The sequence below is a fragment of the Manihot esculenta genome, chromosome 14, assembly GCF_001659605.2.
Source record: "Manihot esculenta cultivar AM560-2 chromosome 14, M.esculenta_v8, whole genome shotgun sequence".
NCBI classification, from domain to species: domain Eukaryota; kingdom Viridiplantae; phylum Streptophyta; class Magnoliopsida; order Malpighiales; family Euphorbiaceae; genus Manihot; species Manihot esculenta.
In genome coordinates, this window is record NC_035174.2 from 4603880 (window position 1) to 4617560 (window position 13681).

Genomic DNA, 13681 nt, shown 5'->3' on the forward strand with positions numbered 1-13681 from the left:
CCTACAGTTGCCGCGAGTACGTATTTTGCCTAATCGAGCGCGTTCGGTACGTCTGTTCTGGAGGACTTGATTAATATATGCTCTCCTTCCTAGGACGCTGTAATAATTAATGAAATCCTGCGCGACCTAATTTTTTTAGGAAGGCAGCGAATAACCACATCCGTTAGATCCCGAAATTGACGGCGGACAAAAATTAAATAAAAATTTATGCATTGGATGTAATGGTCGGTGATGAACGGCTGGGATTGGTTCGAGGGAGGCGGGGAAAGAGGTCAAATTGGGCCTTTAAGTAGAGGAGCGAGGGAGCCCAAACATTTCAGGTTCGAAGCTCTTATTCTCTTGCTTCTGTTTTTCTCTTCTCGTTTCGCTCTTTCAGCGAAGAATGATAGCGTAGAGTTGTTTCTGTTGAATCCCTTGTTCTCTAGGTTTGTTCGAATCAAGGGTTCGGGCGCGAGATCCAGGTTTAGAATTGGAGTTCTGGTGAAGGATAAATCTCTTTAGTAGGGTTTTGTCGCACATTGTATTTGAGTTGTTCGCCCCGATGCATTTATTTAGCTTTGATTCGATCTAGGGTTTTCACTTCTGGTGTTTTTGCTCCAAGGAGCTTAGGTTGTTTCCTAGTAAGTATTTATTTTCCTTCTTCTGGGTGCTGTAATTTCCTGAATCCTTTTGAGGATATTTGTTCTTTCATTGAAATTTTGGGCAAGAGAAAAATAATATTTTTTTATTGTGGGGTTTTCTAGTCGCATTCTAGATTTCATGGTTTGTATTTTCGGCTTCGGGAGGGTTAATATTGCTTGAATCCAGTGAGCTCGGGGATATACAGCACCATTTAGAATTCTTTTGCTATTGGAGATGTTGATGAATTTGTATTAGCGATATCATTAAATGATATTGTTCAATTTTTGCCCTTTCGCATTAGTTTCAGGAGGGGGCTACTAAGGCGTATGGAGGCTTTTGGTTAAACTCCAAATACATTGAAAAGAGAAAAGATCCAATATTGTCCAAAGAAGGGAACTGCTGGTTATGTTGAGTTGAAATTTGTGTTCTATTGACCTCGATCCTGAATTTTTTTTAATAATTAAATAAAACATATGGCCTGTAGAAAATCAAGGCTAATTGTATTTTGAACCAGAATCTGGGAGTTGTCATGCTATTGCACCTTTTGGATATCCAAATTTTGTTGAAACTTAAGCTGAGAATAAAACTTGATTGTGGAAGTTGACATGTGCAGTTATTGGGAATTTATCTTATGGCACCTGCTGTTCCTATAAAGTTTGGACAGACGGAAACAAGGAAGTTTTGGCTTTCACAACCAATGGGGAAATCAAGGATGTACTCTAAAGGGCATTCCTCTGGTTTTATCCCTGACTACCGGCATGCTGTTGAGACTGTGGGTGAATCAGAGGGGCTTGGGAGTTCCGGGCGTGTTGATACTGAAATGATAGCATCAGAGGATTCATATGCTCCCAAGAGGAAATGTATGAGTTTGAATCTAGATGATTATGATAGTTTTGGTGTCCCAATCCAAGTCTTGTCATTGTCAAAGATGCCAAGGTTAGAGAGGAAGGACTTAGAATTCAGGTTGAAAAGAGAACTTGAGCAGGTCAGGATCCTTCAAAGGAAAGTGGCTTCTTTGAGTTCGAGTGCAGTTGTATTATCACCTTGTAGTGATATTAGGAGTTGCAGTGATGGACAAAAGAGGCCTCCACTAGAGGGCTTACGTAAGTCTTTGGAAGTATCAGCTCCACAGAGCAAGAAACGGGCTCCTCCAGGTCGTTATGGGGCCCCAATAAGAAAAGGTTCACATAAACGTCCCGAACCAGTAAAGCCAGCTGCAACGGCGAGTACTTCTAATGGTATGTTGATGAAACAGTGTGAAACCTTACTAAACCGTTTGCTGGCACATCAATTTGGTTGGGTTTTCAGTGAACCAGTTGACGTGGTGAAGTTGAACATACCGGATTATTTTACTGTCATTAAAAATCCAATGGATTTAGGTACAGTGAAGAGCAAAATTGCATCAGGTGCATATTCAAGTCCATTGGGGTTTGCTGCAGATGTGCGATTAACTTTCTCAAATGCAACGAAGTACAACCCACCTGGAAATGATGTCCATTTCATGGCTGAGGCACTAAGTAAATACTTTGAAGTGAGATGGAAAGTTATAGAGAAGAAGCTTCCTGTGACCATTAATGTGGGGTCTGAGCCTCAGAGAGCTGGCGTTCCCAAGGAAATGGAAATGAATATTGGTATAATTCCTGCGAAAAAGAAAAGTGCACTAAATGACAAGTTCAAGTCGGAGCCTGTCAGGCAGATAATGAGTAATGAGGATAAGCATAAGTTGAGCACTGAATTGGAAGCATTGCTGGGTGAATTACCTGAAACCCTTATTGACTTTCTAAAAGAGCAAAGTCATACTGCCGACCAGTCTGATGAGGATGAAATTGAGATTGATATTGATGCTCTGAGTGATGATACATTGTTTAAATTGCGAAAGCTTTTGGATGATTATTTACTTGAGAAACGGAAAAACCAGACCAAAGCAGAACAATGTGAAATAGAGGTACTTGCCTCTGTCTTTTTCTTTTCTTTTTCTGTGCATTTTGTTGTCATCTTTTTCTTGGGGGTTGTTTGTTTGTGTCTTTATCGCACAATCCTTGATTTACCCCAAATAATGGCTTGCCTTTGTTCATCCAGCTTCTTAACGAGTATGGATTTAGCAATTCATCATTGCAAAATTGTAAAGGTAACCATTCTTCTCAATAATTGTGTGTGGTAGGAAACTATGCAACATTTATTCATTACACGTGGTAGCTTTGTTGGCAATTTCAAATTATACGTCATATTTTTAGGCAATGAACCAGTTGATGAAGATATAGATATTGTTGGTGGAAATGATCCTCTTATTTCAAGTTATCCTCCAGTAGAGATAGAGAAAGATACAGCCCAAAAGAACAGTAAATTCAGTAGTTCAAGTAGCACTAGTAGTGAATCAGGCTCTTCTTCTGGTGGTTAGTGTTTCTTTTAACCTTTGATTTTGCCCATTTGCTTTACAATTTGTTTATAACATTTTAGTTACGCACCAAGTAACATCATTTCAGACATTATATCATCTTTGAAGTGTAGAAACTTTGTGCTGATATTAGTTAGGAGCCAATAGTAAATTCTCAATTTTTCTCCTTAGTTCTGTATGCTTGATCATTTGAATTCCGAAGTGCACTTGGAATATTTTGTTGCCATTTACAATTTATTTGGTATTTATGAAATTATCTTTTTCAATAGGGTGTCATTTTAACTCTATTATAAACAGTGTTAATCAAGTATTCAATCCGCCATGAAGCTTTGATTTGCATATTTAGTGATTGCTGGTACATATATATTGTGAACTATGTTATAATAGTCACTGTTGTTAACAAGCAATTGTAAAATTTTGATTGTTAACTTGTACTTTGTCTGTGGGTTTGTGTTGAACTGTTCTGACATGGACTTCTGTGTATAGTTAGCTTAGTCCTTAGTTCTCACATGAAGCATTTGTTGAAAGAAAATATACCCAAAAGGTTTAAATTTTTCTTTTATCTTTTTAGGTTAGCTTGTTTAATGTTGGGGTCTAAAATTTCATTGATCAGATGGACTTGAAGCATAAACTTCTTGTTATGTTTAACATTGGAACTTTTTTTATTGGAATTCTTTGTGAGACTGTTCTGACATGGGCTTCCTTGTAATTGAGCCTTATGTACCAGTACAGTCTGGTTTATTGCATTAAGGTATAGATAATAGTTTGGATTTACTATAAGGTCATAGGTGGTTTTCTCCAAGTATGGGGGTTTCCTCTGGATTTAAGGCTATGTTTGATATTTGAGGTCTATGTTTAGGTACAATCTGTTTCTTGCTTTAGGTAGCTTTAATAACTTAGATTTTACATAATGGTCAATGGATTTGGGCCCATAATTTTTTTGGTGGGGCCACTATGGTTAAAAACTTCTTTCAACATATTTTAGGAATATTTGAAACTAGCGGGCTATATTTGGGTCTGATGTGATTAATAATAGTGAAAGAAATTTGCAACGCGTGCATTATAGTAAGATATCCTCAGCATTGGAAAAAAAAATGAATAAATAAAGCTGAAATCTTATCCAATAAAGCTATTCAGCCCCGATGCAATTTTTACTGCTAATTTATAATCTAGGTGCTAAATCAGAGAAACAAACCTTTCGGGGATATTGAGAGTGTTACTGGTCACTTGACATGGAGAGGGAAGGTTGATTAAGATGCAAGATTTAGGTAGCGAAGAAGATAACTGTGAAACAGAGTGCAGCTTGGATCATTCAGTTCCTGAGAGGAAGAGGGTTACAGAAAAATCTAGAGAAGGATATGTTACATGTATATAAATTTTTTTGGTTTGTGAAACTGAAATATTAAAAAAAAAGGCAACCGAAACAAAAATTTTGGTAGAATTGCTTGATGGAGTTAAGAATTAAGGATTCTATGGCTCAAATTTGCAATGCTTTACTCTTGAGTGCATCATACTTGTGCAAATCAAAATTTGCAGTCATATATGGTCGAGTTCAATATTTAATTGTGGCAAGAAGTTTGAGCGATATTCATGTGCTTTCATTTAGTGAAATTTTATTCATCTGGCAATTTTATTCAACCTAAAAGACTAGGTATAGTAAGAGATCTAGCTGGTCAGAGAATGTTGATAGGAGTTTGACTGTCTCAGTGGGATAACTCAAGAAATGGTTGGATCTTGACTTCTTGATGGTCAGTTTTATGCTAAAACTCTCTTTTGCATACAACAAACGGATATACCTACATTTTACACACTTTCTGCAAACATGTCAAGCTTTGGAATGCAGAGCATGTGGCTTAATTGAATGCACAATGTTAAATTTTGAAATGGCCAAATACTATTCCATACATGTGGTATCTCTTTGCTTGATTCTTATTTGTCCAGATTAAAGCAAAGTATGTATAATGATTATAAAATGATGATCTTTGTTTTCGAGTTCCACTTTGGAGATTGATTGCATGTAGGTGCGAAATGCACCCTCTTCATAAGTGTTTCTTATAACTGATTTCAGCATGTAATTCAAACTTCATTGGTATGAGGCATTTGGTTCCTCACGTGTCTAATCTCATCAATAATTAGGAGAGGATGTTGTAAAATCCCCCCTTTGGTTGGCCAACGAAATTAGAGAATTCCATTTTGTTTGTGACACTGCTTCTTGTTAGGTTTCATTGTTGCAACGTGTGTGATTGTTGTAATAACTTGATATTTGTACATGTACATTAGATATGAAAACCTCTAGTGTGTGTAGAATCTAATTTCTTTGCTGTTTGTGTAACTTAATTTGCAGATTCAGATTCTGGTAGTTCAACCGACAGTGAATCAGATGCAACTAAAGCATCAGTTCCTGGTGCTCTGACCAAGGTATTATCTTGATAATGCTATTGCCTTGAGCCAGGGCACTCCATGGGTCGAATATTTTTTGGCCTTCATCACTTGCAGATGGGATTTGGTTGATTTTTATTTTGTTTTTCCTCTGCAATTGCAGAAACTTGTGGGATCTGGAGAAAATTTAGACCAAAAGAGAAGGATGGACGATCCAGAAGTCCGGAATCGTGAGTTTCTAGATCTTGTGATACATGCATGTGTTTTGAGACCCTTTCTTTCTCTTTTGGGCTAGTTTTATTCTGAAGTAATGCTTCCGATGTGTTGTTCAGAATCTGCAAATGGATTGGCCAAAACTGATCATAGTTTGCAGAGTAAGCCAATGTCTATGAAGATAGATGGCCAGCAAGAGGGTAAGCATAATCTTCAAGAAGAGTTACTGCTGTTACTTGGGGCTTCAGCTCACCAATATGCTATAATATTATAGGGGAGAGTGCTCCACCTGAGAGACAAGTCTCCCCAGATAAGCTCTATCGTGCGGCCTTATTAAGAAACCGATTTGCAGACACAATACTAAAAGCTCGAGAAAAGACGCTCAAAAAGGTTGGTATCCACTATATTTGATTATCTTGGCATTATTCATATTGTGGTAAATGCTTTCAACCTTTTGGCATTCTGGTTATATCGGCATTTTTAATTGTCATATTTTGATTGCAGGGTGAAAAGTGGGATCCTGAAAAATTGCGTGTGGAGAGGGAGGAGCTTGAGCAGCGGCAAAAAGAAGGTTTGGAATGAGTTTGATTTTGTTTTAAAGTCTCTGGCAGAGGATGAATTTCTCTATGATTTTGTCATCAGAAAAGGCTCGAATGCAAGCTGAGGCCAAGGCTGCTGAAGAAGTTCGAAGGAAAGCTGAAGCTGAAGCAGCAGCTGAAGCAAAAAGGAAGAGAGAACTGGAAAGAGAAGCTGCACGTCAAGCATTGCAACAGGTAAAATCCAGCAGATAATTTTATGCAAAGATTAACTCCAGACCTTATGGGAATGTGATTGAAGATTTTGTGGTCCTTTTCAGATGGAAAAGACTGTTGAGATTAATGAGAGCAGTCGGTTTCTGGAAGATCTTGAAATGCTGAGGACTGTGCATGATGAAGAGTTGCCAAGTTTCTTGGAGCAGACAAGCCCAGATTTCATGCTTCAAGGGAGTAGCAATCCATTGGAACAACTAGGACTATACATGAAGAAAGACGAGGAGGAAGAGGAAGTTGAACCACCCCAAAGTGTTTCTGAGCTGGAGAAGGATGTTGAGGAAGGAGAAATTGACTGATAAGCCTTTTGTTTGCACTATTCTGTCAATTCGATGATTTTAAGAAATGGCTCTTTTTGAAAGCTACGAAGCTGCTGTGCATTTCTGCTCTCTTCCACAGTTCAGTACTATAGGAACATTACGTTATACATTGTTCCTAACATCGGGTGCCAAATGCTATGAAAGTAAAAGATTCTATAGTTAATTGTCAGGCTCGGTAATGGGGTTGAAATTTGGGATATATGATCAGCCATGCGTGGGCTAGTAATGGAAGGCTTCAGATTGTGGTTTCTGTACAGGGAATTGTAGTTTTTATGGATTGATGCACTTTTTGGCGGGCTTGTTTGAGTTGGATTTGGGAGAAGGGCGTAATATGTAAATTCAATTTTAGGAATTGTAATATAGTCAAGAGTTGAGAAACATTCGACTCTGTTCTGTTGCTTTGTAGATTGTAGGTCTTCCTCAACATTTACACTTGCACCTTTCTTTCTTCGTCATCATCGTCGTCTTTTTTCTCTATCTGCTGAGACTTGCAATAGCAGTGTGAATTTTGTCAGTTTCTGAGGTTGCCGTTAGCCTATTTCCTAAAAATCCCCAGCAGCGATATTATTCCGACTAATTTAAATCACTAAAATGAAAATAAGTCTCTTATTCATCAACAAAAATAAGACTTTTTTTTTACATAGGAGTTTAAAATCACAGCAAAGTGGGAACTGCTGCTGCATACAAACTAGAAGAATCGTCAAATACCAGATGCTGATGTGTTGCAAGACATCTGAAAATATTCTTCTTTAGCATCTAAGCACATAGAGCTCAAACTACACGTCGATGGACCGACTTTAAGTTCTACGATTGTCCATTCTTTGTGCCAACAGAATATATAAACACACACACACACATAGTGAGAGTGAGATTAATCTTGCTACTTGCGATTCCGAGGAATTGACATTGCGATGCGAGCACTATGATCTGTTTATCATGCCAATAACTCTGGATATTACATAGTATTTTCTAAAGGTTCAATTCTCAAACATACCCTCATCTGATAGTCCAGGAGATTCAGTACCATTTACAAGTGGTTGATCTGAAATGTCGCCATCCAAGTCATTTAAAATGCTGAAATCAATGTCATCATCATCATCTTCATCCTCACTTTCATTTCTGTGATCCTCATCTAACTCTTCCTCATCCCCCTTTTGCTTGGCTTCCTTGGAACGAGCTTCTCTTTGCATCCGCTGCTCGATGGCATCTTCATATGACATCTCATACCAAACGGTACCCTTTCCCACTATAGATTTGTTGTGAGCATCCGTCATCCTCTCTTGCTTGCTCTTTTCTGAGTTCTTGGGTTCTCCCCAGTAGTCATACCTATATAAAGGATTATCAGGATCATACTGATCCTTTCCAAAATAGCTTGCTGGCTTATACCTCCCTGGTTCTTCCAATGGCAAACCAAGAGCTTGGCGGCTGCAAGAACAGATGACAGCCAGTAATGGTGTCAAAAAAGATGCGACTGACATCACAAGGAATGTAAAAAATTGTTCACGTTATAATTGCAGAAGTCAAACCATAGAGTTTCAGATAAATTACTTAAATATATGCTTAAAGAATCTCCAGCCCGTTAAAAAGATAATAAAGCTAGCAAGTTCAATTCTAGAAAGTGTAGAGCATTACAAAATTAACCCATTAGAGAATTGAGTTACCTGTAGCAATACCAACAAAATGATCGAAGCACTCAACTCAATCACATGTGGGAAGAGTAGAAATATATATAGCCAACATAACGTCAATTTTCACCAGTTGCAATTGTTCAAATTTATGTCAGTCTTTTTTTTCCTTTTCTTTTTGGAAGATGTTGTGTCAGTCAACTAAATTGACAAATTACTTGCTCACAAAACCATCTACTTCTCTCTTTTTTTTTTTTTTGTGGTGGTGGGGTGTGGGGCGGGGGAGGAGAGTAATACCAACTAATATCTCTGATCAATGCTTCTCTTTCCTCAAATGATCTACGCCAATGCATTAAATCATACTCATCCATTTCAATATTTCGCCTCAGCTTGGCAATTTTATACGTTTCTCCTCTTTCTTCTGCTTCCTTGTTTAGTTTATTGTGATGCTGCTTGCAGAAAAAAGATGAAATAAGTATTACTGAGCAGATACCAAAATGCAGTTTAGTTATGTTAGTTTTGCAACAAAAAGTCTATTTGATTGTGAAAATAGTTTAACAACCTTAAACTTCTATAATTAAAACGAAGAACTAATGCCATCAGAAAGTTTCCCCGCAGGCTTTATTTTCACAATTCACATGCAAAATTGATCAAATAAAGGCCAAAAAGGGAGGGTGGGAAAAAGAGCATATATGAGTCAAGTTTGAATGCATAGATACAAGGAAAGAAAAAAAAAAAAAAAATATATATATATATATATATATGCAGGCTTTATTTTCACAATTCCCATGCAAAATTGATCAAATAAAGGCCAAAAAGGGAGGGTGGGAAAAAGAGCATATATGAGTCAAGTTTGAATGCATAGATACAAGGAAAGAAAAAAAATATATATATATATATATATATCTGATATCCACAAAGAGAACTGATATCCTTGCTCTCTCAAAGCTAGAAGCTGAGTTACCAGATATTTGTCCCATAAAACCGAGTTAAACTACACTGTTAATAAAAGCTACTAAATGAAGAAAATTAAAAAGCAGAATGCTTTTATTTAACAGCAACAACAATAAAAAAAGAAAGACCTATTGTAAATGGATATTCAGCACAACAGACAAATGGATTATAATTTATATATGTATATATATATGGAGTCAATGGTATACCTCTCTCTCAGCTAACACTGCTTCTAAGTCAAGTTCTTTAACACTTTGCTTCTGCCAAAGATTATTAGAAAATATTAGGAGAGTATACTGAATATATTTTGATGCAGTGTCACGAGTCTCACCATAATAATTTTTGGCAATAAGGTTTTCTTGTAATAAGCTGTGGTATATTCAACACTATTTTCTTCATCAAAATCTTCATCATCAGTTAATTCAGATAGTTTTTTGTCCTTGTATTTCTCAGGATTAGCTTCCCAATCATCCAAAATCATTTGCTCAGCAACATGAATTTGCCACAACTGCATAAAACAGAAAAGATATTTACAAAGCAATCAATATGCAGTTCTGGAAAAGTTGGGACTATAATTGCATGAGTTATCAATTACTAGCTAAAACCAGGTCTGGGGGAAGGGGTGGCAGCGGGGTGGGAGGAAACAAAACAAAAAGCACCTTCTCAACATAAGGATGATTTGATAATAGTGGTTCCTCTTCTGGTTTTGTTCCTGGATCTTTTCTAGGAACAGGAGGCCTTCTACAATCACGCTGCAATAATAAGCACATTCAGTAAAAAAGCATCTGCAGAGACACAATTGTTAATAATGGCATATTGATAGAGCAAGAGTCAATATCAAAAAGAAGAAAATAGAATAACAAGGAAGAATGTCTATGGCAGCCAAACACTCCTTCAATTTCAATTTACTTGATGAAAAATATCAGGGAATAACACTTTCCTGACCCAGCCAAAAGGCCGTAACAACCTGCAGAGAATATCCGATATCCTGACATATGCATAACTAACTATATATATCCTCTCATACAATATTATGCCCTATTCTGCCAGCAAGGACACTATTCCAGAATCTGCTAATCTCTTTTCTCCCGTCTTTCTTCCTTGAGTAAACCTTCAGTTGTCTCGGCCCATCATCAATGCAGCCCACTCTTTCTGGATCCATAACACATATTTTAACAATTTCCTCTTGAATATAGTGGAAACCAAATGCATCAAACCCTATTACATTCAGAGACACTTATCACAAGTCCATCTCCCCACATTCTAATCACCCAATAAGGAAGGAGGGAAGGTCTGCCAGCAGACAAATACAACTTCTAATGCCCCAATTTTGTTCAAATTGATCAATTTAGGGAAGAACTTGACGGTTCTTTCCCTAATCACATTATAGGCTTATTGATTATCCATCCACAAATACAGATGTGATGCAGTCAAGCAATCAAAATGTTTCAAAATTATTTTGCTTTAATTTCTAATTTTTCATTCTAAAATTAAGAAGTTTAGGTTTCCATTAACTAGAAAATTTAATTAGGAAGTGGTATTTCCATTCAAGACTATTTAGAGACCTATCAGGCTTAATATTTCTTAGTTTGGGGTTCCTAATTCTAGAACTGGAGTAGTAGAATTATAATATAAATTCTTGAGCTTTCTTTCTGTTTTACATTTGGATGACTACATGATTGATTCACTGGAGCTACAATCCATAACTATCAATGAGATACATCAATATGGGACTTATACAGAAAGTTAAAATGCATAATTAAGATATGGAAAAGCCTAGTGTGATGTTGGTGGAAAAGATAAACGGGATAGATGTGTATGTTCAAGAGGAAGCATACATACCCGTAATTCATCTGGGTTGGTATCCTCGTCACGATGAAATATTGGGGGAAATTGAAATCTGTTGAAACTGGAACAAATAGAAATGTCAGAGAGTTGAGGCCTAAGTTGCAAGCAGGTAAGGAAGGATCAATCAACCGTAAATATCAACACTACTTAATTATGGACTAGCAAAAATAAACTGAATATTGCATTCTCATACACTTTTTTTTTTTGCGCTTCTTTTAAAATCTCTTTTGGCCTATCCTAAGATACAATGCATACCATGCAGTAAACCTAATTGTCAGCAAGCAGCAACCTCCCAGAAGTAACAAAATTTGGCCAAGCCACAAGCAAAAGTATCAAAGATCTTGAACAGAGAGATTACATACATAAGGTGATCTATGTTAGGATCTACAAAACGCATTTCAATTGGGAATCGAAAACGGTAAGGATCCCGCTTCGCCTGTCAAGAAATCAAACAAATTAACATAGATAAGTCCACAATGAAAAGTAAAACTCATACATTTGAAACAATAGTTATAATATATAAGGTCATTTCTATGCGTGTAGTAATGCTCACCAGAATTTCAACAAAGACATGCATGCCAACTTTTATGTGATGGCGGATCCAATACCAATCATTTCCTCTTATAGGAACCCACCTGAACAAATAAACATACATAAATCTAGCAGGAAACTTTAGATGTTTTAAAACATTAATTATTTCCAAGGAAATTTACGTGAAAATGTAGCAAATGAATAGGAAGTAAAAGATTAAATGCTAGGAAATGAAACAAACTATCCTTCCAAGTAACTATTTGATTAATACTATGAAATACCAAAAGAGTAAATGATACTTGCCCATCATGCACACCCCCAATGTCAACAAAGGCTCCTTGATATAGGTGTATAGTGGTCACTTTTCCCTGACAAATCTGCATCAACATTATCCAGAGTTTCCATTAGGATGACTTACAGATAGTATAATGCATGTGACCTTTTAGCAGTGCAGAAATGATTTATCTTCAACTTGTAGGCTATTTTCACTTGCATGTAGATCACAGTGGGGCAATAGAGTCATTCCTGACATAGGCTAAATGGCTAATGTACATGTGTTCCAGATAAAATAAGTCAATTTAGGGAGAATAACAAATGGATCCAGGTCAATCACGGTCCTCTAGTTTAATCTATATGAATTAAGTCATGACTGGCAATCATGCTAACTACTCTACACGCGTGGTATTAAAGCAAAGCTATGTTTCGTCATGGAACCTTAACTTATGCATAACAAGTAACACCACTGTGTCAGTAAGATACTGAATAAAGGAAATTCACATCTCTGAGGATGTTTGTGGGAAAATTACAAGAAAGGTACAATTATTTGATGCAAACTCCAAGAAAATATTCGACAAAAAAACTTCAAGAAAATATTCTTGAAAAAGAATCAGCCGGGAATGTACATGTACCTGCCCTGGGTAATAAAATGGAAGTTCGTACTGCAACAAGAACAAAGACCACCATAATCATCTTTCTGTAATTGGCAATCAACGGACAGATAAACATGTAAGCTGAACAAAGAAACTCATCCTACCATGCCCTCTTTGTAGTCTTTCCCTCTTTTCCTTCTACCAGGATAATAATCTTGGTCTTGCTTCATTAACACAAAATTTGAATATCAGTCACCTAAACTTTAGTCGAATAAAACAGTGTATTGAATTTCTGAAACTACGTAAACTGAATTTCTGTCGTATCCTGAATACCTTATAAGACTCCTTTTCTAACCTGTCCTTGTTTGCAGCAACCCATTCATTGTACTGCTTCAGAAACATCTTGTACCTATCCAAACACATCCCTTCAGTATCAGTAGTTTCCATACTGCCCAATTCGTCCACTGCCACTCTGACGGCCTGCAACTTGTGCGCTTCCCTTATAAACTCCAGCTCCTTCCTATCGACCTCCCAATCTCTGGGAGGCCAATCTCTAGGAGGTACGTGTCTGACAACCAACGGCTCAGTCCAAAGCGTCTCGAGCTTTTCCGGAATCTCCCCCTTGATCTCGAACTGCTTCCTGTACCACTCGTCTTCGGTCAATCCCATTTCCTTAATCTTTTTAAGACGGTATTTTGGAGAAAGCATTCTAAACGCTTCAATGGCTTCGGGCGACTGTAGCGGAACCTCTTCGCCTTCATTGAGGGATTTGCGAGCGAAGTCGGCTTCGGGAGTAAGGATTTCCTCCCAAGGGGCCCATCCGCGCTCAATCCAGTTCTTACGGCGCCATTCCTCCTCTTTTGCGTCGTCTCTGGGACCGAATGTTTGGACAAAGGTCTCGTCGACGGGGAATTCGTCGGAGCTGAAGCATTTTGGAGGTGTTGAGGAAGTGGTGGAGGAGGATAATATAGTTTGGGAGGAAAGAGGATGGCAGATGCGGTGGTGATGAAGATGAGAATGGCGGTTAGGTATAGGGTTTAGGGGTTTAGGGAAAGAGAAGAGATAAGAGGTCTGGAGGACTTGCATTTGGTGGGAAATGGCTGTGGATAAACTCTCT

At 37.5% G+C, this 13681-nt stretch overlaps 2 protein-coding genes across 3 annotated transcripts; one reads left to right on the forward strand and one right to left on the reverse strand.

Moving 5' to 3' along the window:
• Positions 1–302: 302 nt before the first annotated feature.
• LOC110599616 (transcription factor GTE8) lies at positions 303–7214 on the forward strand. 2 transcript variants are annotated; one of them, XM_021736086.2, is made up of 10 exons: positions 304–2566; positions 2701–2749; positions 2856–3014; positions 5361–5434; positions 5559–5625; positions 5728–5808; positions 5883–5998; positions 6113–6179; positions 6251–6381; positions 6465–7214. In XM_021736086.2, exons 1-10 carry the CDS (start codon positions 1253–1255, stop codon positions 6714–6716), a joined length of 2310 nt encoding a protein of 769 aa, XP_021591778.2. In that variant the 5' UTR covers positions 304–1252; the 3' UTR covers positions 6717–7214. The 2 variants fall into 2 exon arrangements, with proteins under 2 accessions (XP_021591780.2, XP_021591778.2); XM_021736088.2 differs by lacking the exon at positions 2856–3014 and having other exon boundaries at positions 303–2566.
• Positions 7215–7324: 110 nt separating this feature from the next.
• Positions 7325–13679, reverse strand: LOC110599966 (protein PLASTID TRANSCRIPTIONALLY ACTIVE 10). The gene is made up of 12 exons (XM_021736614.2): positions 12898–13679; positions 12729–12788; positions 12604–12633; positions 11999–12072; positions 11718–11799; positions 11527–11600; positions 11159–11225; positions 9976–10068; positions 9648–9824; positions 9526–9576; positions 8660–8811; positions 7325–8162 (listed from the first exon to the last, which is right to left on the reverse strand). Exons 1-12 carry the CDS (start codon positions 13648–13650, stop codon positions 7715–7717), a joined length of 2061 nt encoding a protein of 686 aa, XP_021592306.1. The 5' UTR covers positions 13651–13679; the 3' UTR covers positions 7325–7714.
• Positions 13680–13681: the final 2 nt, after the last annotated feature.